Here is a 27,118-nt window from a genome sequence, read left to right as displayed (position 1 = left end):
TTGGCGCTGAAACACCAGTCGGTAATGCAGAGCAATGAATGTGGTAAATACAGTACAGCCTTGCAGTCAGTTCTTAGAAAATTATTTTTCAGAAATGGTAATTAATTCATAACTTTTGTTTGCTATGTTTTCCCTGTGAAAGAGCTTCCCTGTGTGCCTTGTGTGGATAAGGGAATGGAGAGGAGGGGTGAACAGGCAGCAATGGAATCTCACCACATGTTTCATGGCGTTCAGCAGTAGTCTTCTCCCGGAGGCCCTCTCAAAGTCCCCAACTATCCACAAGGTCACCCCAGTGATCCCATCCTCATCTAGGGAGAAGTAGCAATTATCATACAATACAAATCAGACAGGTGGACACATTTTGGCAGCTTATACAAATGTGCAGAATCACTTCATATTCTCAGCGCCAGATTCTAAGAGATTGAGTCCAGTGTTGCAGTCTAATGATCGTAGCAAGAGATAAGGGGGATTTTTTGGGATCTCAATCTTTAAGCTCCAGCTTTCTTATAAGGGAATGTTGCTAATCCTTTGAAAGTGTCTTCACACAGGCCACCCAGTGACAGTAGAGATGGCACTGAGTGGGGATATTTAATCTAGCTATGATGTTGAGAGAGAGAGAGAGAGAGAGAGAGAGAGAGAGAGAGAGAGAGGGGGGGGGGGGGGGGGGGGAGTGTGTGAAAGAGAGAGGGACAGTCCTTGAGGAAAAGCACAGTAAATCAGGGGAGGATTGTGTCATTGTGCCACTTGAACTTACTGCTCTATCCCCCCCCCCACCCTTTCCTTCCTCACACTCCTCATCCTCGTTGGGCATCTCTCCCCTGGGCACCCAGTGAGCAGGCAGCAGCAGCAGAGCTAGTCTGAAGCCATACCACTGGCCTCATGCCAATCAGCCTGCACAGCAATTAACTGGGGAGAAACAGACTGCCTCCCTAAAGGGCAATTTTACACATCGATAGCACCATTCTATTACACTAGTATATTATCCATTTGTGTGAAGAAGATCCTCTTTGCTCTGAAATGTTTGACGAACAAACACTCCTTTTAAGCTGCGCTGCTTTGTTGGAACAAATCATTCACACCCTTTGCTTAAGTACATTCACCCATAAAACACTGCAGTATTTACACTGAAGGGGAAAAAATCAATAAGAAGTAGCACAAAACTCTGAGCAATGAAGAAAAAGATCCCGCGCCTCTGACCATTTTTGGTGAAATACTTCATTTTCTTGGCCATCACAGCAGTCTTGTCTCTTGAGTCCAGGTATGAGAACATAGTTGTGTCCTCCCAGTCATCTGCAACTGAAAGAAGAACATATGTTATCTTAAGTATGATACAGGAGGAAAGTATTATGATTGTAAATACACTAGATTAATAACACAGGATATTTGATAAGGTGTTGGTTACTTGGAGAGGCAGTGAAGTCCAGGTAGGTCCTGTCAGTGCTGAGGATGAACGGGTTAATGCGTGGCACCACATTGGCCTGCTCCATCAGATGGTCCACTACATCAGACCCCTCACTCAACTGACCCTGGTCATGTGAGAGGAGTAAAGCCTCACTTTTACACAGCTCCATCACTGACACACAGAACTCCTACTCATTAATTACTTAAAACTACACATAATAGATTGTCACTGAGGTGACAGCAGTGCTGCAACATGAGTCACATAAAGTCCACAAATATAAACTCAGTGTCTATCTAACACAAGAGGCAGCAAATGCAAACGGCACACTAAAAGGGTGAGGTCAGGTCTTTGTCTTACCATGAAGACGGCTCTCTGGAAGAAGTTGGTGGTGTCCATGATGCGCTGCAGAACGACCGTCTCCAGCTCGTCAGGGTCCATCTCATCTGGGCTGAGTGGGATTCCGTTGAACAGAGCCAGAGGGAGAGGACCCAACCCACTTTTCTTATAGAACACTCCACCTGCCTGGTCCCCCCCATACAGAGTCAGGGTCAATGGATATAATGCTACGGGAATCTGGAACCCTCATCCCTTGATTGGAAGTGTGCCATGCATGCAGTGTACAGTATGATAGTGAACAAACCTTTAGTGCCATAAAAACAACAGTATTTTATTTCATGTTTGAATGTTTTGAAAGATAATGTATAAGGCAAACCTCGTAGGCTGCCATACCTTTCTTTTATCATCATACTCAGAATCTATCCCAAGAATCCTCTCGGCATTAGCTTTGGGGAATTTCCTCTTCAGATAGGCAGACACCGTATCGACAGACAGTGTCTCGCCTATTGCTACTTTGTTGTACATCTGCAAGTGCGCAAAAAGGTCAGTGAGACATGACCATCATTCTCAATTACATCAGGACTGTCAATAACTTCCACCAGTGCCTAAAGTAGCCTCCGCCCGAAGCATGCCCTCCCTCACTCGTCTGGTCCAATAATGTCTCAGGCAGCAGGCCAACAGAAAGAGCACAATTACTAATGTCTTCTGAGGCACATCAAAGAGACATGAGCTTGCAAAGACTTTGCTTAAATAATTCCACAAGAAGTGCTTGCGAAAATAGAAGAGATTTACATGCATGAGATACTCACAGAGACCATGGACACAAGGGCCTGTGATAAATCGTACTCGTCTGCAATGTAATTCAGCAGTCGGAAAAATGCAACTCCAGCATCTGAAAAGCCATCAACCTCATCTTCCATATTGACGACAAACACAAATCCAATTCTAAAGGAAGCAAGAAAAATACATCATTTCAGTTCTCAGGTAACGTGCGAGTCACCATCTGGTTGAGTTGACAGGTGCTAAGAAAAAACATGTGTAGCTTTTGGCAGCCTAAAGCGTACCTGAGAGGAATCTTGTGTTTGTAGAAAAGCTCTGCAAGTTTCACCAGTTCAATGCTGTCTTCCTGTACTGGGTCCAGAAACAGCACCTGAACATAACAACAAAAAAAAAGTTATGCAGCATGACTACTCAGCTGAAATAAAAGGCCTTAATAATCAATCAAGCCATTGTGTATTGCAGCAAAGCAAAGACAATATCAAAATCCAACCCTTTACTTTTCCCTTTCAATGTCTTCTTCAAACTAGGATAGCAACAAGACCAGAGCACATTACTCAATCTCCACTCCAACAGGAGCCAGCTCTTCTAGTGGGTTTTTGTCACAACCCTCCCCAGCTGTCCTCTCCTCAGCCCCAGAATGGTGGGTATACTGGGACTCACCAGGTTGAAGAAGTTACGTCGTATCTGACGGATGACTCCAGGGAACGTGCCTCTGAGGAGCTCCTGGACACCTGATGGCCAGCTGCGATATATGGTGTCGCTCTCAATGTCATTCATCCACTGGAGAAGAGAAAGCAAGAAGAAAGCTGGCTTTGAGAATTATCCAATTGTTTCCTAAAGTCCTAAACAGGGTAAAGTTTTCCTAAGACTGAGGAACATAAAAGTAATATGTAACATTGGTGGTTTCATCTTATCAGAATCCAGTACTATATTACAGTACATAGATCACACTGGCAGCTTTCATCTCTAAATCCGAACTCTAAGACACCTAGAGTTCAAGTCTTGAAAAAGTTTAAAATGTTATTGAAATCACTGTCACAGCTACTGTAGCTAATCCCAGATGACCCAGGGAGCGGATGATAGATGACACATGATCACATTTGCTCCATCTGAGTGAGAAGTGCATACAGTAGGAGGTTATAGACAGCAATGTTGGGAGATAGAGAAGCAGGCGGCTACTGTAGCTAAATAATCCATTACAGCCCAAACTGGCGCTAACAGCATTCTTTCCCTCAGAAGCTCAGAAACCTCCCTGAGAAACAGAGGCCCCCGCTGGCATACTAACACTCCTCCTTCTCTCTCTCCCTCACCCATCTCTCTTTTTCTCTCTGCCCAGAACAGCAGTGAGAGGGGAAGAGTCTAATGACTCAAATTGACAGACAGCAAGCCTGGCTGAAAGAATACATCATTTTATAGATCATCTTAGATTAAATATGTAGGCCTAATGTCCATTTGTTTGGACATTTTTCAAAGTATTTTCCATCATAAAATGCCTAAAGGGGGGCTCAAATTAAAGTTTGCAAGTTTTTAATTTGATAGCTTTCCTTGGCTTGTTTCCCAGTGATTAAATGAGGTTTTTGGCAAAGTAGGACTGCTGCAATAGTCTGATGACTGATCCACTAATCCTCACCCTGGTGCCAGGCAGAGCCTATGACAAAGCACCTGCAAGGCTGATCTGGGCCAGGAGAATAAAGGATCCCTTCCGCAGGTCGGGCCTTGGCACAGGCCCATCTCTGGCTCTCACCGTGATAGCCGGATGGCGGATATCTAAGGCATAGTTGTCCTCAACGGGGTTCACAGGCAGTCTCAGCAGCTTGCCCAGGTTCTCTCCCTTAATGCCGAGGTTGTGGAGACCCTCCAGGATCTTGGCCTCTCCTCTGATGATGTCCAATATGCTACCAAAGCACAGAAATCACAGGTCAGCTTTCATCAGCAGGCTGTGGAGGCTGTAGATGAGTGCTACTGTAGCTCTGATCTAGCAGCGACAGGATCACTGAGCTGTGGGCAGCTCTGAGGCGACCCAGGGAGAGAGCAGGCTGACTGCTGATGCACCCCACTGGGCTCCTACCTAAAGGGATTGTGGACGTCCAGATCAATATGCAGCCCATTAATGAACAGGCCTCCGTCTCCAGGGTGGACCCCCATGGTCTCGCTCAGCCGCTGGAAGAGCAAACTCACTACTGTTAGTTCAATGTCCAATATCAAGCCTTCATCACGTATACAGTAAATGTCTGATATCGAAGAGCAAGATTAGCACTTTAGCACATTATCTCTGAGATACAAAATGGGTGACATTTTGATGAGAAAACCCTGTGAACTGACAGGGAAGTACGACTGGACTATAACAATAGAGATGACACTGGAAAAAAAGTGCATTTGCTAAACTTTTCAATATGACAGACACCCTATAACCCTTCACAGGGGATCCCATTAAACAAAGTGCTGGGTCTAAGAGACCACTTCTTAGGACCCTGTCCTAAGATGCTGCTTATGAGATCCCACCTTTTGGTTGTCTTCAATTTCTTTTCTCATTTCTTGGTTTACGGCCACTCTTGTCAGTGATCTGTGGGAACAGTAAAACATGTACAGTCACCATCAGCTTTTTCCAACCATCCCCAGTGAGCAGTAAAAGCCCCTTTTTAATCTCCCAAATCCGCAGGCCCTCAGATGGTATATCTGCAGCTGACTCCCTGTAAACACTGGGCGGGAACTCTGACTCAGCACTTCTTGGTTGTTCCTCATAAGAGCCGTCTGAGCCAAGAACAAGCTAACATCCCGAGATCCGATTCAGTCTATAAACTGAGAGTAGTTTTTCATTTCAGACTGTCATGTTCTGGACAAAAGTGTGTAATCAAACATCTGGAAGACAGGTGCTGCCTAAAGTCATCATGCCAACAAATGTAAGACATGACATCCTCTCTGTATAAAAACAGTAGACTTTTTATCACATTGTGACATTTAGGTTGAACATCAAAAGTGGCACATTTTCCCACAACTGTGCAACAAGGCAGACCTGAAACCTTGAATGGACAGAGGTGTAAAATCTTACCTGGCCTTGCTGGGGAAGTTTTGGCTGAGGTCTCTCATTAGCTTCAGTGCATCAAACTTTGGTGCAGACATGATAATAGCAGCTGCCTGGAAACTAAGATCTGAAAGGTGAAACATTAACACCTGAAGAGTGAGTCTGACACATTATTTGAGAATGTTGAGCTAAGTTTCCTTATGCCTTATCTTGGTCTTAGACGATCCTTTTAAAATTGTCTGTCTATATGTGTTAATCAACAGCATACAGTAAGATGATAAGTTTGTTGAAAATGTGCCATGTATAAATGGAAATAACCAGACTGTATAATATGTATAAATAATACTTCAAATAAACTTGAATTTTATTCAGAAGCACTCTGTGAAACTCTGGGCACCCTGCAAAGTATAGATCTTTTCAAAGTATACATCTTTAAAATAAGATCAATTTAGGTCCTTTGTCTGGATATGAAACCACACTTCTGTTGAATTGATTATGACTGTGAGTTTCTGAAAGCTTGAACACTCTTGTTAACCTTGCTCATTTCAGTTCTACTTACAATCAACTTTAACTCAGGGGTGGGAGCGGTGTGTTTTTAAAGGCCCATATTAGTATTTTTTTAAGTTTTATAGCTGATATAACATTTTTTTTTCCCGATTTCCCATGTGCCATGATATACAGTATGCCATAATATCATACAGCTACAGAGCTCCAGAGTGTGACATGGCCTGTTTGTAAAGTTAGCACCCTGAGTAATTTAACCCTCTGACTTAACTAAGGCTGAGGCGGCATACAGAAGAGAGGTGGCGGATCTGGTGGCCTGGTGTCAGGACAATAATCTCTCCCTGAACGCAGACAAGACCAAGGAGATGATTATTGATCCACGAAAGAAGAGTGTGCAGCACACACCACTGCATATAGATGAGACAGAGGTGGATAGGGTGAAAACCTTCAAATTCCTCGGAACCTACATCAGCGAGGATCTTACCTGGTCTCACAATGCACAACAGAACATTAAGAAATCCCAGCAGCGACTGTACTTCTTAAGAAGGCTGAAGAAATTTGGCATGCCATCCAAAGTTCTCAGCAACTTCTATAGATGTACAGTTGAGAGCACCCTTACCAGTTCCATCACAGTCTGGTATGGAAACTGTACAGCCCAGGACAGGAAGGCACTCCAGCGTGTGATAAAAACTGCACAGTATATCTCAGGAGCAGCCTTCCCCTCACTTCAGGACATTTACAACACCAGGGTCACCAGGAGAACACACAACATCATCAGGGACTGCACACACCCCCAGCACAGACTCTTCACTCTCCTACCATCAGGCAGGCGCTACAGGAGTCTGAAATCTAGGACCACCAGACTGACAAACAGTTTCTATCCACAGGCCATCAGGCTTGTGAACAAGCTACCTCACAAAGCCCTCCCCCTTCCACCCCCCCACATCACTTGCATTACTTGACTTGACTGATCAACTGTGAACTCGACAGACATTCTGACTGCTGCTGTGACTTCACTACTGTTTGCACTACTACTGTTTGCACTAAATACCTCATGCAATTTGCAACAATGCATAAGCACACTTTATAACTTTATAACTGTGATCCACCAGGTGCAATATAGAATTTGTATATGTATATATGGAACTAGTTTTTTTTTCTTTAGTTTAGTCTGTTGTGTTAGGGGGGACTAGCAAAGTAAGATTTTCATTGTGTGGTGTAACTGTCTGTTTACTGTGCATATGACTAATAAATATCTTGAATGAATCTTGAATCTAAACTAAAGTACAAAATGCTATAATTTAACATCTCATACTCATGAATCAAACTGTCACCTCTCCTTCAGAGTCACAAAGTGCTTGTGTGTTTCTGCCTTGGGCCTGGAGTATCTTTCACCCAAAACCTTTCCACAAGGTAACACATTGGTGCAGGAGTACCTTGCAGCTCCCACACTTTGAGAGGAGCCATGTCATCGGTGCTCTCCACAAGATGCTTCCGAAGCTCCCCCAACTGCTCCTGCAGGTCTGGGTGGGATTGTCTGGGATGGAACAGAACAGTTGGTGATAATATGATTTAAAGTACATACTTTTTCAATTGTCAACAGACATATTTTCAAACCCATCAACAACTAGCCTTTGTCAAGTATTAAGTAATGAGACCTTTGATGTGTTCCCTGTTCCAGTAATAATCTAATAGCTTAATGTTAGACATGTATTGCTTAAACACTCTCACTGCACAAATGCATAGACTCACTTTAATTTTCCAAAGAGAAAGCCTTGGACTTCATCAATGTCATCATCTTCAATGTTTCCAGCTTTTGAATCTAAAGTAAAATAACAGAGTTGTGATTTACTCTCTTCAGTGTGTCTGTTCAATATATTTTTGGGGTATATACTGTAATAGACAATCAAGCAGAAACACACCTTTCACTTTAGTGTCATCCACAGCTTTGTATTCAGTGCTTTTTATGGCCAATTCAACCCCATATCCAGACAAAAGCATCTTTTGAGGCTTTGGATTCTGTGGTAAAAATAGGTGATGGTAATTACAATAAAATAATTAATTATAATAAAAACATGTTAAATAGAATTGTTAATAACACCCAATAGATCTGGTTGATATTTTTGAAAAATTACTGAAGACCTGCACTAGAGGAAATAAACCTGCAGGAAATTATTTATTTTCTTCATGAGTGGACCGGAACATGCCAAAGGGCCTGACATTTCAACCTTCACTATAATGTCCCCCTGATCCTAAGATTTTCTCTACATCTCAGAGACAAAATGCCGCCTGAATCAGAAGACCTTGACACCTACGCTTCTCTGGCTTGCTGAAAGAACACATTACTGCCTCTGCTCGCAGTGTCAGGCAATCCGTTAGATGCTAACTTCCCCCAGTTATCTGTATTCTTCTCCTCAACAATGGCGACTAATGCAATCCATCTGGGTTGTACACCCTGATGACCTCTGCCTTTGTTGATGTTGTTCTTAAAGCAGCAATAGCCTTCCTAAAATGCCTCCATGTTTCTGCAGAGCTCAGAGTTGCTATGTGACCACAATGCAATACACAGTCTAAGCCTAAGCCAGCAACAAACAATATCTTACATACAGTCTATCTATATCAGTTCTTAATCCAAATGTGACTATCAGTATACAAGCTACTTTCAGGGTTATTAATTCTAGCACATAGGGATAATAGACAACATACAGTGAAAAACTTAATACACAAAATCCCACTTAAATCCCTGGCTGGAGCGTATCAAACATTAAGTACCAATATTAAGCTATTGAGGAAATCCAGAGAGCCTCACTACTCACTGCTACGTAGTGACGCAGCACATAAATGAGTGTGCCCTCTTCAGCCTTCTCAGACAGCAGCTTGTGGAAGGAGTTGAACTTTTTGGTGCCGATCTCAGCATAAAGGATCACGACGGGGACATCTGTCTTATTGAGTCCTGGGTATATGTGATCATTCTTGTATATATATGGTTTTGGCCTGCAAACACATGAAAAGGCTGTTAGACAAGACTGGACCAATCAATTGATTTGGATTTTGTAGGGTGTTCACCCACTCTGCCCAGAATGACAGAAAACACACTTTGTTAATTAAATTTAATTTCCTAATGTTAGAAAATACATTTTACCAAAACAATATGATCGTTCAGTGGGGTATTTCTCTAACATATCATTAATATTTTATTAAAAAGATTTAGACTTCGTAACCATCTGATAATAAGCACCAAGCACTGTTGACAGAACGGTGCCGTTGTCTCGCAGCAAGTTTTGAAGATTTACATGTTGTGGTGGTTGTCTTTTAAAGTTGTTCCCACAAGACAATAGCTGAATTAAATGTAAAAGGCTTTGAAAATAAACGCTCAGTGCTCAGTTGACATTTCACAAAGATAGGCTTATTTTTTTTAAGAAAACAAGAACATCAATTTTGCGTTGGTAGCACCAAAACAGTTTGAAAAAACTGTATACTAGAATATGAAAATATTTTTTTAATGTCCTGTGGATTCGAGAAGAAAGATGACAAATTCAATAAGAAAGTGAGCCTGTCAGGTAGCCTAGCGAGTTACAGTAGTAGCCTAGTACACATTAGTTGCGATGCCATTTTCCAGATTCTTTACCACTTTTTTTTCTCTGGCCTCCATTTAGTCTTTAGATTTAGTCTTCCTAATTTCAGCTATTCCTAATTTTGGCTATTTCAAGGGTAAACACTCCAATGACTTTTAAATGGATTATGATAGAGACATGTGGTTTGGATCATTGGCTTTCTTAGAGGATTATCTACACAGTGGATATCTTACCCATTGGTCAAAACATGCATTTTTAATTGAACTCCCTAGATAATGTCATGTATTAAAAATAATACATAATCAGCTTGACCCGTAAGGAAATCAGTCAACAGGTTAATTAGCAGAACAATGACACACAAAAAAACACTTGAAGTCTTGAGTGTAGTTGGCCATTAGAGACTAATCAGCTATTCAGTATTAGAGACTGGTAGCTCCTCTGAGGAGATGTGTATGAGCTGATGTATTACCTGCCTGCAGCTACCTTCAGGAGCTTCTTCATGTCCTTGGTACTACAGCCATGTTGGCCATGGACAGAGACAAAAGCAGGGCAAGCCTCAGGCGGCGGCTCATCACTGGCTATCTGTTGGAAGCAGAGGACCTGCAGTTACAACAGCAGCAGGCCTTCACCCCCTCATGAAAGAAACTGAACCTACGACTGTGAATAGGGGATAATGTGATTCATATGTCATGTCATACCTGTTGGGATGCAAAGACAGCTGGTGAATATGCCTTCAATGAGAGGGCAAATCTCAGGAGATTGACCTGCAGATCTGTTAGAAATTGGCCGGCCTTCTTGATGATCAGGTTGTAATATGAGCGCACAGACTCTACAAAGGAAAGCATAGTCAAATGAATGTGCAAATGATCTAAAAATTAACCTAAACAACCTAAACACAGTTACTTGGCGCTAGCTGCACTTAGGCTTTCCTGATTCATCTAATCCATTGGAATCTGAAGACGAGTGGTACCTATGTAGCTCAGTACCCGTCATGGTACTGGCAAGACACCAGACACCAATTGGGGGAGTGTTTCTAAACACCAGTGTGTATGTCTGTCTGTTATAGACTATCTACTTGGTGGCTGGTAATATCATTTTTGTGAAAGGAAACTGTTTTCAGCGTTAATTACATTTTTCACATTTTGGCACATCATAGAAAGTGTCCACACACCTCCATTCTTGTACACTGTTAGCTCCTTCACAGTGTCAACAAAATGCCAGAATTTCTCATTCCCATCCTCTCCGATGAACTCACTACACAAAACACATGGAAATAAAGCAGGCTGGTTGAAACATTTTTGAATTTAACAAATTTAAGAGAAAATAATACTGCAACAAAACATACAGGGCTATGCCCACTGATTTATCCTGCCTCTTCACTGCCAGGGCCCACTCCATCCTGGTTTGACTGCCATAAAAGATAATTATCTGACCTTAATGGTCATACTGGCTCTTAACATATGCCTGGATAGCCTATAATTATAGGATAACATCAACACAATACAGTAGGAATGTTTGACTAAATCAATAGTACAGCAAGAGCTGTGTGTGCATTCGGCAAGTGCTAGATTAAAAGAAAACTGGATATTGTACTGTGGTGGGTCTAAAAGAGGGTAAGGTAAGCTAGTCTCTAGCTGTATCAAGGTATCTAAGGGTCTACAGTTCCATCACACCATACCTTGTCTCCAAAAGGAAAGGCGTCATGCTCCACTTGGCCTTTAGACTGGCAGAGACGCCTTTAGGTGCGGAGAGGACATGCTGGATGTTCAGCAGGAGCAGCGACAACAACACGACGTTTCTCATCCTCTATAACGATATGATGGGGAACACTGTTATCATCAGGCACGTGCACAGGGCGGTCAAAATTGGCAACGGCACCTGCCCCCTTGCCCTGCCACTCACAAAGTGCCCTCCTGGGTGGTGCCCTCCCTTTTTTGGGAAACAGCACCTGCCCTTTCATAAGTCTGTGCACGGTCCCGGTTATCATACACCGACATGCCACAGCCTACCAGAGTGCCCTCTGGTATTGGCACCCATTGTCCAACGCGATGCCACGTAGATGCTCATCGTAAACAGAACTAGCTAAAGATGTGAACTTCTTGAAAAATGCATGCAATAGCAGGGGGAGGAAATCATTTCACGTGAGAGAACGAATTATTGCAATTTCAATTAGTTTGTATGGTGAAAATGTTGTAAGTTACACACAAAGCAGTTTGTATAGCCCCTTCAATTACATGAATTTGGGCAGCGCTAGAATAGTACCAAGTGAAATAGGCTGTCAAGAGAATGATACGTTTGTAACTCATACAGCTGTCGATTGTAACAATGCATCGAAGCAATTGTAACAATACATTTCTTGTGGTTACAATGTATCCATCTTTCTTACCCCAGTGATGCTGGCCGCTGCCATTGAGGTCCTTCGCTACTTTTTTTCTGCTGTAGCAGATTTGTTCATGTTCTCTATAACAGCCGAAACATAAGAGACGATGGATGATTAACATTGGGTTTTGCATTAGAAAGTGTATGGGTTTAGTTGACCTGTATTTTTGCGTAGTTGATAAATAACGATGTTTTGGCAACAACATTGTTTTCAGGCAATGTCGTGGACACCTACACGCTCAAGATTTCGGAGCACAGCCAAATGTTCTTGCTTCACTGATGTGGCGACAGTAAAAATGGGAAATCAGTATTTCAGTTTGAAGTATAGTCTATTTACAAATGTGTTACTTGTTGTGTCACATTTATTTGAAATAGGTTCAGCCTGAGACTATGTTTTCTAACAGCCATTATACAGTACGCACAACATCCAAATGTAAAAGTAAATGTAATACTAATCCCATAAACCTACAATAAAACATGCCATCATTACAAAGACATATAAAATCATAAGAACACGTCCTCTCCGCAACCAACAATGTCCCTGCAGACCTGCACATGTATACGTTTGCATTAAACATTGCAGGTAAGTGACCCGGACCCAATTGGATCTGTCCATGGTGCTTAAATGCTGGATCGTCCACTCATTGATCGTTGTTCTGAGTTTTTCTTTACTCTTTTTCTCTCTCTCTCTTTGAAAACTGTCTAATTGTTTCTGGCTCTCTATAACAGTGCAGATGCAGGCTGCCCGAAATTGGTGTTGGGATTGGATAGGATACCTTATTCCCCCCCTTCGATTGGCTGGCAATATAGGAATATCATTTTTATTGTATTATTTTGTCGCCATTGGTTTTCGTTGTAATGTTTAATGTGCTATTGGTTGAATCTTTTGTCTGCGTAAGATTAACCATTGGTTAATTGCACAGTACCAAACTCACATTCCGTTCGCAATTTCTTAGTTTACGAACATCGAATTTAGGTTGCATAGATGTGAAGGCTGTCTGCTCCATCAGATACTTTTCGTCTCATGTGAAAACAGATTGTGAGCATCATCTTTAGCTTACTTGGTTACAGATAACGACAAGCGAGAGTTAGGATAACCACGAACAGTGCGTAACGTGATGTCCATCGGCTCTTGAATGCAGCATCTTCTAGGCTACAATGTTTTAAAGATAACTAAACCGCGATGCTTGAGGATGCCTCAGGACCCATCCCACTGTAGTCGGAACTGCAGTCGCTTGCCTCTTCATACGCAAGGCTTGGACATGAGGATAAAATCTGACATTTCTCAAGTGATATTCATGCATGTCTGTGGTGCTGAATTGAAACAGACTACTGTAAAGACTGAGAGATGTGAAGTTGAAATTGTGCGGGATCAGAATGAAGCATTTTGAATGGCTCATTTAAACTTGAAATTAAATCAGAAGAGACGTCGGCGTGCAGCACTGAAACCCCGCTTATGAAGTTGGACAACCACCTGGAGAAGTAACTGAAATATGTTTCTCTGTAAATCTGGCTTTTTTAAAAACAGTGTGATCTAGGATTATGTGAATGCATCCTAGACATTTAAAGGTAGGCTACCTGCTTAAACCAGATTATGCCTTTTAAAAGCAACGCAAATTAGTGAACCTTGTCCTGATCAACATGTGGCACTTTGAAGATCAATAGACATTTATTATGATGAATCAAGGAACGACAACTGAAAAGATCATGTGCAATAATTCACACTAATGGCATGAAAACACCTGCTTGTTACAATGGATGATAAATCCAATAAGCTGATTTTGGTCCCTATTTTAGCTGTTCTTTTTGTAATGATAGGCTATCAGTATATCTGCCCAGCTGGTAGCAGCTCTTGCCACTTTAAGACTGGTGAAAAATTTAGAGGGGTCAGTCTACTTTCTACCCCGTATCGATCAACCGATGACTTTTACAGAGACCAAGAACTGGAGGACGACAGCCCTCCAAAATTTCCATCAAAATTCAACTTCACTGAACGAGACCTAGAGCGGCACGTGGACTTTAAAATAAAAGGAGATGATGTGATAGTGTTCTTACACATTCAGAAGACCGGGGGAACAACGTTCGGAAGGCACTTAGTTAGGAATATTCGTTTGGAGCAACCATGCGACTGCAAGCCAGGGCAGAAGAAATGCACATGCCACCGACCAGGGAAAGAGGAGTCCTGGCTATTCTCTCGATTTTCGACAGGCTGGAGCTGTGGTTTGCATGCCGACTGGACAGAGCTTACGAACTGTGTACCTGTCATCATGGACAAGAAGGAAGCTCAGAAGAACCGAAGGTATTACATAGTCTATTACATATCCTTGAGAGTGTGTGTGTGTGTATGTGTGTGAGAGAGAGAATAGTTTTATCTTCACTATTTCCAGTCCTACATTTACAATTTAAAATGTTCAGCTTACAAGCAAGATTCATGATTATGAAGTAAGCTGCAGTGGATAAAATGGGAAGGTGGTGATGTTTTAGAAGTCTCAGAGATATTATGGGTCAATTAAAGGGGAGAATGCAAGTGCAGCTGTAGGCAATCAATAGCCTTTTCTCAATAGTTAGGAACACGACTCCTTGCGTCCTCTCCTCCGTCCTCAAAAAGCATTGGAGGAAAATATGTAAGGGGAGGAACTTAGACATTCCTCACCGATGCGTTTTCAGTAGGACGCGAGTGGAGGACGGAGGAGTCGTGTTTCTAACTATTGAGAAAGGGCTAACCACTCATCACCATGAGAAGGTACAGACAGTGGAGTTGTGTGGAAGAAACTGACGTCCAATAAACACTTCAGTCAAAATGTGGAGAAATTATTGTTGTAATTATTGAATTGTGTCAGACAATGGATTCACTTAAACCAATAATTGATAATAGGTGTTAATACGATTAACCTAATTTTGATATACACAATCAATCAAACAATTAAATGGCACCACTGCTTGGAATGGACCATGGCATGGTCCTAAAAGGAAACATCTTTTTTCCCCCCTTCCTTGTAACATTCCATTGAGTGCATCCGAAAACAGGGTTAAAGGTATGAATGAAGGGATGGTAAAAAAAATAAAATATATGTTTGTGCTGCTACCATCTCAGTAGTGTGCAGAGGTTTCCTCTCCTTCTCTCTGCAATGCTATGAAAATCATAGATGTGATTGGGTGATTTCACAGCCTTATTTCCCACAACCACCTACACATGGCAGCTTTATATTCTATCAATTTGATTGTGTCTGAAGGGTCCAGGAAGTCACCCAAGTAAGCTCAATGCATGCTACCCTCCTCTTTTCTATCTCCCTTGACCTCTGTATGTGTCATGACTGGCCTGATGATTGGCCTTTCAGATATGCTGTTCATTCTCTTCAACTTGGTTTTTGAGTCTGTCCCTCACAAACAAAATAGTTTCTATCTATGAGTCAGCAGTCAATAATGGCAAGGGTCTTCATTGGAGTACTGAGACAGCCACAGCAGTTACGATTGAATCATTCTACCTCTCTGATTCACTTTGCTGTCTGTGTCCATTGTCCCCTCACCAGCAGACGGTTTTCCTTGAAGCTCTTTATCCCTGTTATTTTAGATATTACAGAGAACATACAGTAGGAACAAAGATAAATTCCTAGTGCTCTTAGATCTGCTTTCCATGCATTATTGAAATATTCATCTGCAGCCATCATGCTACACTCATTTCACATTATTGCGTTAATGTTAATGTTTGATTTTCTATCTGATGACTGTGGCCCACTGGATCTTAAATTGCTATAACTTCAGAGATGATGAGTGCAATATGCTATCCCAATCACAACAGATATAATGTAATTTGTTCCAAATACATTAAGATTTAGATGCTGAGTGTTCAGGAATAATTTAATCATTGTTGCATTAATCCATGCTTTGATACCAAAATTCTCACGACATAATTGAATCAAACAAAATTGAAGGTCTACAGAATCACTATAAGAAGTGGGTAAAGGCTAGCAGTAATGATTGATTTTTCTTTTACTGGCCTTTCATCCCTATGGATGAGGCCATCTATCTCTGTCTACTCAGAGGTTTAAAGAGTTGGCCAGGGGGCAGTGCTGTACACACGCATACACTTATGAATACACACACACACGCACACACACACACCCTCATACCCACAGACCTTCCCTTGACTCTCCAGCCTTTGAAGTCTGGGGAAGGCTAGTGAAGTGAAGCTCTGGTTCTGTCTGTGCCCCTGTGTGGGAGCTCCCTGCGTTCTTATGTGATCTACACATATCCTCAGACTGCTTGTATGGGATTTATTCACAGTACAGTATGTATGGCTTAGATGTTTACAGTGACACATATACTGTACATTTAAATGCAGCTGGCTGCACGGAGGAGCCTACCCAGTATGATATTGCAGCTGTTCTCGATTCCTTGAGCACATTTCTTGAAATCGTATTAAACTTTTCAAAACAGTTAACACATTCCGCTAAACAGTTAACATGTTTGCCAAAAATGTTTACATTACTTTTGCAAAATGCACTATAACTCTCAGCTTAGATGTCACAAAAGAAAATCAGTGTAGCAAAACAGTAACCTTTGTCATCTAATGAAAAGTTCAATCCACTATTAATTTCATAATGACACACTAAATAGTAACTATAACCAATATGCATTGCAGGTTTGACAACTTTCATTTCAAATCAAAGGTAAATAAACAGTAAGAATTTCACTCAGCAGAAAAACTTTGTAACTCAAATTCATCTAAAATATTCAGAATCAAGCAAGTAGTTAGCAGCACTGTATAAAAAGTGCCAACAAAAACATTTACAGTAATCTATTCTCTCCTGTCTGCCAGGCCACATGATACATTACTGATGACCCATTTAATTTGTGATTACTTACTGATTGTTTTGTGTCTGAGAGCTGTGTTAACTGTTTTGCGAAAGGGTGCTCAACATTAGCATTTTGTGTGAATGCAATGAGAAACAAGTAACTGTTTTGCTGAAAATGTTACTGCTGTGCTAATTTATATTATTGCTGTGTATATTATTGCGGTTTCATACAAATGGTGTAAGCAATCGGGGAAAAATTGTAGTGTTGGAAGAATTTGTTGGTCTGATGATTTTGTTTCTCATGTACTCAGAATGTAGTGTTTATGTTCAGGATATTAATTTTGTCACAGGACGCGTTTTATGTTTTAGGATATTTTATCAGAGACATGTATGGCAAATAAACATCCAGAGCTTGTCACTGTTGTCTATTTTCTCTAACATTAACCCAAAGTTTGGGTTTACATTGTTATCAATATTAGATGTATTTTAATGCAGCTTGCTCAAAGAGGAAATCAGTGTTCAAAAAGTCAAGCACTATCTATCTACCCACTATCATCGAGTGATTTAAGACCTCTTGTGTACAGGATAGTCATGGTTTAAGACTTAAGTGAGAAGATATTAAATATGAACAGTATGTGAATGTCAATAACATAACCACCTCCAGTCAGTAGTAACAAAGCAGATGTTTATGATAAGACTTGCAAACTGCAGTTATTAAAAGGAGCAACCTGTTATTTGGCTGTTCTACTAGCAAGGTAGTCAATTAAAGGTACCCAAAAGAGGCTAGCCTAGACTGTGCCTAAGTATCTCTTTAATCTCAATAAGAGAACAGAGAAAATTAGAGATTAGTTATGCATAACACACCCGTGATGCTGGGACTGCAGTGTTTGTAGCTGAGAAATTCCTTCCATGGCCGGCTTTGAAGAAGAAAAATACAATTGTGCACTAAACTGCAAGAGCGTGAGCACATGATTTATTTCTGCAGTGCCAAGTGTTTCCTTTACTGGGGAAAGCGCTCACTGGATGCGACAGTTCCTCATTTCACAGCTGCAGCATCTATTCTGAACGCTCAGTCCTCTCCTCCCTTGTTCCTAAATGGGCCCCCAACAGCCATTCTAAGAGCACATTACCCCGCCTCTGTTAGACTCTGAGACACCAATACGTCACCTTAAACATCACTTGCCAGTGCACTTGCAACCAAATAAGATATGTTGTAGCATTATGAACATCTCAGCCCAATAATACTACTTTTGTCAATACGGAATCAAAATGGTGGAGAACTGTGTTTCAATATATATTAAGAATCTGTGCATTGTCTTGCTTCATTCAAAATTAAGTGAAATGGCCTCTACGTGCATTGACGGCTATTATTCATGGAATTCATTCTGAAGGGAGCTCTGATCGATTGAAATATAAGTAAGTGAGAGATAATTTGACACATGATTGATGTGATAGAATGCATATTTAACAGCTCGCTTAGAAAATGATTTAGACCTGTATTCATCTGATCATTGCCTACAGAAATATCTGAGATGAGTGCTTATGGAGACATACCTGCTGAGGCTATTGTGTTCCACTGCCACATTCTGATGGTATGCCCTTGTTTTACGGTCGAGAGCCCCTCAGACTGAGTGGCTGTCTGACCAGGGCACTCACCCTGCTAGCCCTGAGATGGCAGAGCGAGGGCTGAGGTGGGGCGGTGGTGGCAGCAGGGCCGACCTGGCTCTGGCACGCCATGGCCTTTTCATCCGGGCCGGGCGGCGGGGCGCAGCACGTGGAGAGCCAGCCGTGCAGCCCAGGAAAGGTCAGGCGTGTCAGAGTGGATCAGTGGTGGTCCTGCGACGGAGGGGCTCCACTGGAGTGTGCTGCCAGTCAGGGGAGAAGCAGAGCGGGGCAGGCCTGGTCTCTGCTGGGGTTTGGGGAGAGAGATGCCTCTCAGAGCTGTCCTCTTATGTTGCTGTGAGGAGAGCAGCATGTTAATATGAGAGTGGCTGGATGCATGATTTACAAATGCTAGGGATGCATTTAAAGCAACACCAGCTTTAGTCACGCGAGGAGATAATGGTCCCTGATTTATCTGTATATTATTGTTTTGAGTCAATGCTAGCTTGTGTGTAAGGAGTGTTTGCTTTCAGGCTTTCTTAAAGGTCTTTACAACACAGCACAGTTAGTCTTAAGTACCCTCTTCATTCCTGATGTCTTTGTTAAGTCAGTGTTTATTACATGAATAGTCCATTGTCTTTCTTTTTAATAGATTGTTGAAGAGCCTTAGAGAGTTTTAACAGAATTCACATTCTATGAAAAACATGAGGTGAATGGATCTCAACAACATTGAAACACCTTGCTGTCTTCTTGTGCTTCTCCTTGTTTGTCATCTATCATCTGATGATCACAGTAGTGTAGGAGTCAGGCCTCTCTCAATTAGAGGCAGAATGTACCTTCTGCTGCACTCTGTCATAATTACCATGGCTGCTGATCTGAGATGAGCAGATTAAAGCTACCAAACATATGGCCTGAAGTCTCAACAATAAAAACCTGCTTTTCTGGAAAGGCAACTCTCTGTATTCGAAACCCAAGTGAAGTGACAGTAGATTGAGCTTTTTCATGAATACGAAGAAACCCAACATCATTATACATATTAGCGCTCTCAGAATGAGGTCAGATGGTGTTCTCTTCAGCTGGAATGGAGCACAGTGTGATTTTCACACACCACCCCTGAGAGCTGAGAGTGTGTGAGGAGCAGAGTGAGGTGTGCTTGAAGTCACCTTAGTCACTAACCAGTGTGGAGAGAAACGAGCGACTGTTGATTCAGCCCCTGCTGCTGATTTACTCAGGCTCTCTGTCCTTGCTTTAATTATTGACAGCGCCCCTGCAAACTTGGTGAAACAGCAAATCAACGCTGGGCAGATGACTTTGCCAAAGTAACAAGCCAAAAATGGCCCTCTCATTGATTTACAAATGAATACAGACTTAATTATGCCGTAATGATTTTTTTTCTCTCTCATTTGATAGAATGACATTAAGTATTTGACCCTTTGTGTGCTTGTTGGGGTAGTTGTTATGTAAGACTATGTATATCAGCTGGATCCATCAATTAATATTACCTCCAGACACCTCTCCGTTTAGTAGTTGTCTTGACATTTAAAAAATGACTGGCATAGCTGTGGAAAAAGGAGTAGACTGACTTGGCATTTGGCTGCATATGTCTGTATCCCCATGTTAAATCTACCTAAGAATCAATTAGTGAAAGTATTAGTGTCTTTGATTCTAGCTGGAATACTTCTGATGTTAAACAGTATGGATAGAAATCTTTCCAACCTAAATGCTGAACCACTCAGTTATTACCATACAGATGCTGATGAAGCAGTTTTGCATGAATTATATAATCTTCATTAACGCACTGTTTTTGTCTTATGATCCATACTGTAAATGCAACGACCCAAGCATAGAACTCCAACTAAGTCTCCTCTACAGTATGTCACCCTTTGATTCCACACTCATCCCAGGTGTGTGTGTGTGTGTGTGTGTGTGTGTGTGTGTGTGTGTGTGTGTGTGTGTGTGTGTGTACAATTGTGTGCATTGGTAATAGCTGCTCACGCATTTCCCCCCAACAATTTGGAAAATAATAGATTCACAACCTCTTTATTTCCAGGACAATCAGAGTAATGAGCAACCTGCAGCTGCAGTAATGGCCCATTATTACTCACATGGCAGAACGATGACACGCTCCTACCCTGCTCCTGGCTGAATAATACCCCACATCATATTTTATTCATTATAGCTAACGCAGAGAGGGCCGCAATTATGCTGTGGCCCTTACTGCTTAAAGCTCAGATCACCCAGCCAGGCATGTCCCACTGCCTCTACCTGTCCCTGGAGCCTGGGCATCAGTTAGACATCTCACTGGAGGGACATGGCCATGTGGGTGGGCATGCAATGCCAGGGTTACCCAGATGAAGTCCAAATGCTTTTTACCACAGTCCATGTTTTTTAACTACTGTTATGTACTGTACTGTACTGTACAGTATGTCACTAAGTAGTGCTTTGTCAGGGAGAACTAAAAGTACTGTAGTTTCTGGAGTGCATGATCAAGGCCAAGGATACACCGAATCCATCAGCATATTGTTGGTTAGTAATGGAGCAACTCATACAGTAGGAAACCTTATGTCAATAGATAAGTACTTTAGAGGATTTAAAGGTTCCAAAAGTTTGTATTGATGCATACAGTACATTTCACCTTAAAGGCCCACACCTCCTGGTTTAAAAATACTCAAAGAACGGAAGCACCGAGTGGTGACGTTAGTCATTCACTGAGCTATTTGGGAAAGTAAAGCCAGATATAGCTATACAATAAAATGTGTCGAAAGGTTGTTTGACACTTCTATAGCTGTATGAAATGTCATAAGTCACAGCACATGGGAAATCGTTTAAGGAGGGGCTAAGAAAACATAATGTATGGCTCAAAGTAGACATCCTTTGACCTAAATGGCATGTTTCGGACATGAATCATTGTGGAATAACATTGTGCAGCCCCAGGATGTCATATATCAGCTAAGAAACGTCAACATGACTAATGTGGGCCTTTAAGAACTACATCAACTGGGAAATTACCTCAGTGAAGACCTGTACATTTTGCTCCCACCCACTGTCAAACAAGTCTCAACAAGGGTCTCAGCCAGTACAGTGAAGCAGCAGGGTTGTAGTGTAGAGTACAGTAGGTGACCTATGAACACAGATGAACCTGTAGAAGTAAAATTGTACAGATTTACAGCCCTGGTGGCATAGGCAGGCCGGCGAGGCGAGGAGCGGTGCTCTCGATTATAGGATGTTTATTATGTGTGGAGCTGAGTGTGCCCTTGTGGGCCTGGGCCTCTCAGGGTGTGAAGATTGCTTTTCATGTGTCATTAATCCAAGCCGTCATCCCTGGCGGGGCCGAGCTGTAATCCAGTTGGTTTGATAATTAAGTGTTACCTAGACAGGGGGTGTTACAGCATCAGTCAAGCACTTGTTCACTGTCCTGACAAAGAAAATAAAAGGGAGTCAAGGTTGTGATTAGATATGATTTAAGAGTGGATATGCACTGTAGGTTGTTAATGGGGTTGTAATTTAAGAACACGTTTAGAGATGGTACAGTCGGCAGGTCGTTCTGTTCATGGTCATGTGACATGATTCCACTCTTCTTGCCATGTGTGGTGCTCATGACAATGAAGCTCTAATAGTAAATTCTGATTTAGTTTGTGAGTAATGTCTCTTGTGGGCTTTTAAATGTGCTTGTTTTACAATTCTGATGTGTATCTCAGTTAGGATGTACAACATGTCTAGCTTGCATGTGCTCCGTACTTCAGAAGTTTATAATCTCACTTTGAGGAAGATTAATGTTAGCACAGTAAAGTCTCCCCAGCAGAAAGGAGATAAGAGTTCCAGTTTTTATGCAGAATTCTGTAGCTCGATACGTGATGCACCAGCATTTTGGCCTGAGCTGCCTTCATGTTTTATTGTCTTGTGTGCTTTGATTAAATAGCAGAGCACTGATTTGAGATTACAGGCTTTGGCCCAGCAGTATTAGCATTTGGGGGGGAAATGAAAAGCTGTGCATGTGTATGAACCATTCTGCATATTTGATGCTATTTCCTCTGAAACGTTAAGATATGGAGCTCAGCTCATCGTCTATCTCTAAAAGCCACTCTAGGTAATGAAAGAATTGCAGCTTGCCAGAACAGGCACATGGCTCCTCCGACACTGCTGTCAAATACTTGCTGGTCTGGCAAATATGAATCTCCAATAGTCTGATTCAGCTCTAATACTGAGATTGAAGGTCCAGTGGATTCTTCTGCTCCAGAGGCTGCCCTGGCTGGCCAGGACCCAACAGCTTGGATCCAGCTCTGTATATGGCTTGTTGAATCTACATGGCATTCCTCTCTTTTCTCCTGTACTCAGACAACCCTGAACTGTATGTAACCTCGTTGAGACCAGGCTTTCCTAGTTCGCAAAGCCTGGGGAAATCCTTTCCAGGAAGTAGCATCAAAGGGGTAGAAACGATGAGTGATGCCTCGCAACACTTCAAACCATATCAAATACCTGGCATGGGGAGAGGGGTTTCTTCCATTTTCTTCAATGTCGCAAGCTAGCATAGGCAACAACTATGCTACCTACAAAATAGTCCTACCATCGGAAAATACAATGCGCATAACAACATAAACTATGCTGCTACATTGTTTTCTTTATAAAAGTTATTTTGATGTTTTAAAATGTTCAGTGATCAGTCCTTAGGAGAGGGCATCTCTCAATGAAATGAGTACTGCTCCTGCAAATATTGAGTGATGCCTCTGAATTCCAATCACACTACATTCACATTCCTTTGAAACAGGTTGTACACACTCTCGATTCTGCTTTTCATGACAAACACCCTCCACAGTGCCACTTTGAATCAGGCACACTTTACTCAAGCTGCACTGTTTGACCTCCTGTCTATTTGTGATCAAAATTAGATCATGCTTTAACACTATGCTTCAGGGAGACGAATGGGGACGTGGGAAGACATTCCGATCTAGTTAAATGCAGTCGTCAATGTCATGTGAATGAGTCAGCTAGTGAAGTGACTCAGATACTGTGCACTGCATGTCCCCCAGAGTCCAGCTGGGTGGCTGCAGCTCAACAGTCCTATTATCAGAGGTGCAATTAACTTTGGCAGAGTCTCCCTCTAAAACAGAAAAGGACGTTTTACTTCCATGTAAATGGGCAGCTTAATGCAGCTGTGATAAAACGATCTTCATCATACATTCTTCATTGTGTACTTATGAAAATAGCTCATTGCTAATCTGCCTTATACAACTGGAATAGCCTGGCTTTTTTTTTTCTTCTTGCAATTTCTTTTTTTCTTTTCTTTTTTTTAATAAGATGTTTGTGTCTTCCATTAAACGGTTGTCTCACAAGCCTGCCATTGCAAGCCCAGTGTATAACCCAATAAACTACACAGTCCTAGACTTGAGCTAGTTCACCTAGTAGAAATAGATCTAACACTACTGTAGTCATACAGAAGAATAACAGATATATACAATAGAAATATCACGTCGAGAACCACAGTATTCATGTACATTAGTCACCGTCATGAGTAGTTCATCTTCTAACATTCCGCCTTAGACTGTAATGAGAACAACAGGCATTACAGGCCAATGGACATTTACCTTGAGTTATGTTGTCAAGCAACCACAGGCCATCACTTACAGCTCGAGCTAGAACACTGCCTAATAACATGATATTGTTTTATGGCCACCTGCAATGGAATGGTGTAATGAAATGAAATGGCCTTCCCTTAATTGTATTACTTCCCCGTGTGAGGCCAATCTGATTGCAGTATTGCAATTAAATTAAAGGTTTTCATTCATGTCAACATCTTTGTTCCCTGCATTACACTTGAAGCTGTCTGGGGGTATAGGATTACATGTACTGTACAGTAGCAGATGCTGTGCCTATGTGACTATGGAGAGTCAAAGCATGTTGTGATCGTACGTTCTGTAGTAGATAGCAGCCATGCTCCTAATTTCTCTAAAACTGTTTCTGTGAAAGCACAGCCAGTGGTCTGACTGTTCTTGAAGACAGGGAAAGCTTGTTCACTGTTGCTACATGCAGGTACTATAGGGGGATTGACTCTCCTCTCAGTGAGTCTTGTTCCTGCTTATTTATTTCGGTGACAGATTGACAGATCAAACAGTGACAGGGAAAAACGCCAGCTCAGATGCTTGGCTGTGTTATTTCTCAATTGATACCTGTAAGGCCTGACGAAAGGTTCCTGCCAGGAATAACCAGTGCTGTAGTTGATTTATCATAAGAACCTGGAGAAAGGTCATCTGTCCTTATTTGGGCCGTGAGGCTGACAGGTAAGTTATGCTGCTGGGAGGCTGGATGGCGGGGGCTGCCCGTGCGTCTCTCTGACATGGATACAGTGGTTTAGCTAGCTACAGTAGCGCCTGGCAAATGTTCAGTGTGACTGAGCACAGGTAGCGTAGTGTAGAGTCACCTTCACAGAGCTTAATCTCCACTGCAGGCCCGCTCTGTCTCAGCTCTCAGCTGCCAGAGGATGGTCTCAGCCCCTCCGATCGTACTGTGTCAGCCTGCAGGGTGTGGGCCACACTGGGCACTGCTGTGCAAACTGTGAGTAAAAACCTCAGTGCCACCTTTGTGTTGGTGTGCTGGCTTCGGAGCCTCCATTTTAGGTACAGGTCGATGCCTGCTGTGTTATGCTCAGGGATGTGGACAGTGATTGACAGATCTGTGTAGACACTGGCAGGGCCCCTTGCTGAAGCTTTTGACAGTGCTTTTAGTGGCCCGGACGAGATTCACCATTTTATTTTATTATGCACAGAGTCACAGACCAACCCCTCCCCTTCCTTCCCTGCTAAAAATATAATTCCAAATGTTCTCCCCTCCAAATCTCCATGGTTCCAATATCAGAGACATCTCACTCTGACATGTACACGACTGGCTGTGAGAGAGAGAGAGGCTAGAATGATCTCACTGAACAGATTGCAGCCCAGATTGCTTCTTAAACTCCTGCATTTATAAATAGGTGCTTGTGTGTGTTCCTGGTTTCATTTGCAAGATCATTTCAGATATTTTATTAGCAACACTCTGTATCAAAGGCTGAACACATGTTTATGCATCCTTGACTTTCAGTAAAGACACCACAGCGTTTTGTATATGATGTTATCATTTAACTTTCAGGAAGTAAACACCATGTGTTCATGTAAGTTTGTTGATATTACTCTAGTGTTCTCCTTTGAAGCTATTTTGAAGCTTCACTGATGTTCTCTCTCTCTCTCTCTCTCTCTCTCTCTCCAGAATGGTCTCTTCTTACCTCCAGAATTCTCTTCCTCCCTATCATTCTCAAAGGACTTTATGGGAGAGACTATAAGCATGTTGTACTATGTTCCTCTGACTAAACACTGTATTAGTATATCCCAATGGAATGGGAAGCTACACTGTAGATCAATTCCTGAGCATGGTCCTATATTTCAGTATAAATTGGGCCCCAGTCCACAGTATAATAAGTATGGATTGAAAATCCAACCTAACAACGGAATGGCACTGGAGAATAGAGTAACATCTTGCGGCACCACAGAGTGGTGGTGTGGAACAAATAGCATTATGTCTCAGGCAGCACGGGCTGTGATACAGCACATAAACTCCATCATAGGAATCCAATGTCCCTCAATGTAAGCCCTTCCTCCTGAGACACCAGTGCCTGGGCTACAAGGTACAGCTCAAAATCCCATTCACAAATCCAGGGATCACGTTGCTCTCATCTGTGTGTGTCTGCACTGAATCATGTACTTCCCCACCGTGCTTCATTCATCATTCTGCCCATGGTTTTCCTCTAGTGTTTGGGATTTCAGGGATGATTTGTTTGCTTACTCTTGGAGGGTGGTAAAGGAAATTGTCCCATCACTGGATACGTTGACGATGCCTGTAATACCAAGCATGCTTTGGAATCACAATAAGGCGCAACAGACAAGCAGTATTAAGTATTATGGTCTCAGTGGTCCCACTTGTTATATATCTGAATTATTTCCAAAAGGCAATTTCCTCCTCCCTGTCAAGAGAATGGTGTACAGTAGATAATTTTGTTGTCATGCATGCCAAGTCATCAATCTTATGGCATCATGTCACATATAGCCTACATTTCCATTGAGAGTCTGTTCCACGCCACCAGGACAGCAACAGTGCAATGTCACATACACTGTCGTCCTTATCAGAAATCCTCAGGTGCCCAGCCATCCTGACCTAGACAACCCCCCCCCCCACAGCCATCCTGACCTAGACAACCCCCCCCCCCCCACAGCCACTCAACCACCCCAGGCTGATATGTTCTAATTGGAGCGCCATTGAGGGCATCATGGCTTCATTTCTCATTTTCTGGTCTGCCCCAGTGTACAGGGCAGTATAGGGAGGTTTCAGCCCCAGTGTGCAGCCAAGGAGGTGTGTGGACGTTTCAGCGCCCGGGAGCACAATGCAGGGTGCCAACATGACTAATGGGCCTCACCTGGGCCCACTATCGACTGCAGAGAAGTACACTGGGATTGATTTGACTGCTTCTGCCACCACCATAATCTCCCCGCAAATAATTTGGTTTCATGGCTATGCTGCTGTGTTAGTGAAACTGCTGCAGCAGCCTTTTATAGGTGCCGTAAACTATCAGTCAAAACATCTAACCTACAGAATGACAAGCAGTGTGTAATGATATACTCAATTTACCTTGACGTTACTTTGACCTCTACATAGCCTTTTCTCCTCGAGTTAAAATCAGCCATTATTTTTTCATGATGTT

The 27,118-nt window shown here is 42.3% G+C and overlaps 2 protein-coding genes across 2 annotated transcripts in view; one reads left to right on the top strand and one right to left on the bottom strand.

Annotated features, from left to right (window-relative positions):
* uggt2 (UDP-glucose glycoprotein glucosyltransferase 2) overlaps nucleotides 1-12,029 on the bottom strand; it is a gene marked incomplete at its 5' end in the record, with an annotated part of 31,213 nt that extends 19,184 nt beyond the window's left edge. Inside the window, 21 exons of the mRNA XM_083682179.1 lie at nucleotides 214-308; nucleotides 1,198-1,296; nucleotides 1,403-1,526; nucleotides 1,760-1,924; nucleotides 2,132-2,263; nucleotides 2,548-2,683; nucleotides 2,803-2,888; nucleotides 3,179-3,298; nucleotides 4,263-4,413; nucleotides 4,587-4,678; nucleotides 5,021-5,081; nucleotides 5,568-5,667; nucleotides 7,481-7,581; nucleotides 7,797-7,866; nucleotides 7,967-8,063; nucleotides 8,861-9,038; nucleotides 10,089-10,201; nucleotides 10,318-10,448; nucleotides 10,791-10,873; nucleotides 11,298-11,425; nucleotides 12,006-12,029. Coding sequence (XP_083538305.1) covers nucleotides 214-308; nucleotides 1,198-1,296; nucleotides 1,403-1,526; nucleotides 1,760-1,924; nucleotides 2,132-2,263; nucleotides 2,548-2,683; nucleotides 2,803-2,888; nucleotides 3,179-3,298; nucleotides 4,263-4,413; nucleotides 4,587-4,678; nucleotides 5,021-5,081; nucleotides 5,568-5,667; nucleotides 7,481-7,581; nucleotides 7,797-7,866; nucleotides 7,967-8,063; nucleotides 8,861-9,038; nucleotides 10,089-10,201; nucleotides 10,318-10,448; nucleotides 10,791-10,873; nucleotides 11,298-11,425; nucleotides 12,006-12,029 — 2,286 coding nt within the window. The remainder of the gene's footprint in view (nucleotides 1-213; nucleotides 309-1,197; nucleotides 1,297-1,402; nucleotides 1,527-1,759; nucleotides 1,925-2,131; nucleotides 2,264-2,547; nucleotides 2,684-2,802; nucleotides 2,889-3,178; nucleotides 3,299-4,262; nucleotides 4,414-4,586; nucleotides 4,679-5,020; nucleotides 5,082-5,567; nucleotides 5,668-7,480; nucleotides 7,582-7,796; nucleotides 7,867-7,966; nucleotides 8,064-8,860; nucleotides 9,039-10,088; nucleotides 10,202-10,317; nucleotides 10,449-10,790; nucleotides 10,874-11,297; nucleotides 11,426-12,005) is intronic.
* A 1,723-nt stretch (nucleotides 12,030-13,752) lies between these two features.
* Nucleotides 13,753-27,118, top strand: part of hs6st3b (heparan sulfate 6-O-sulfotransferase 3b) — a gene marked incomplete at both ends in the record, with an annotated part of 46,468 nt that continues 33,102 nt past the window's right edge. Inside the window, one exon of the mRNA XM_083681489.1 lies at nucleotides 13,753-14,297. Within this exon, the coding sequence (XP_083537615.1) occupies nucleotides 13,753-14,297 (545 nt within the window). The remainder of the gene's footprint in view (nucleotides 14,298-27,118) is intronic.

Source organism: Argentina silus (assembly GCF_951799395.1).
Source record: "Argentina silus genome assembly, chromosome: 12".
NCBI lineage: Eukaryota > Metazoa > Chordata > Actinopteri > Argentiniformes > Argentinidae > Argentina > Argentina silus.
The sequence above is the reverse complement of the archived record's forward strand: the minus strand, read 5'-3'. Positions and strand labels throughout refer to the sequence as shown.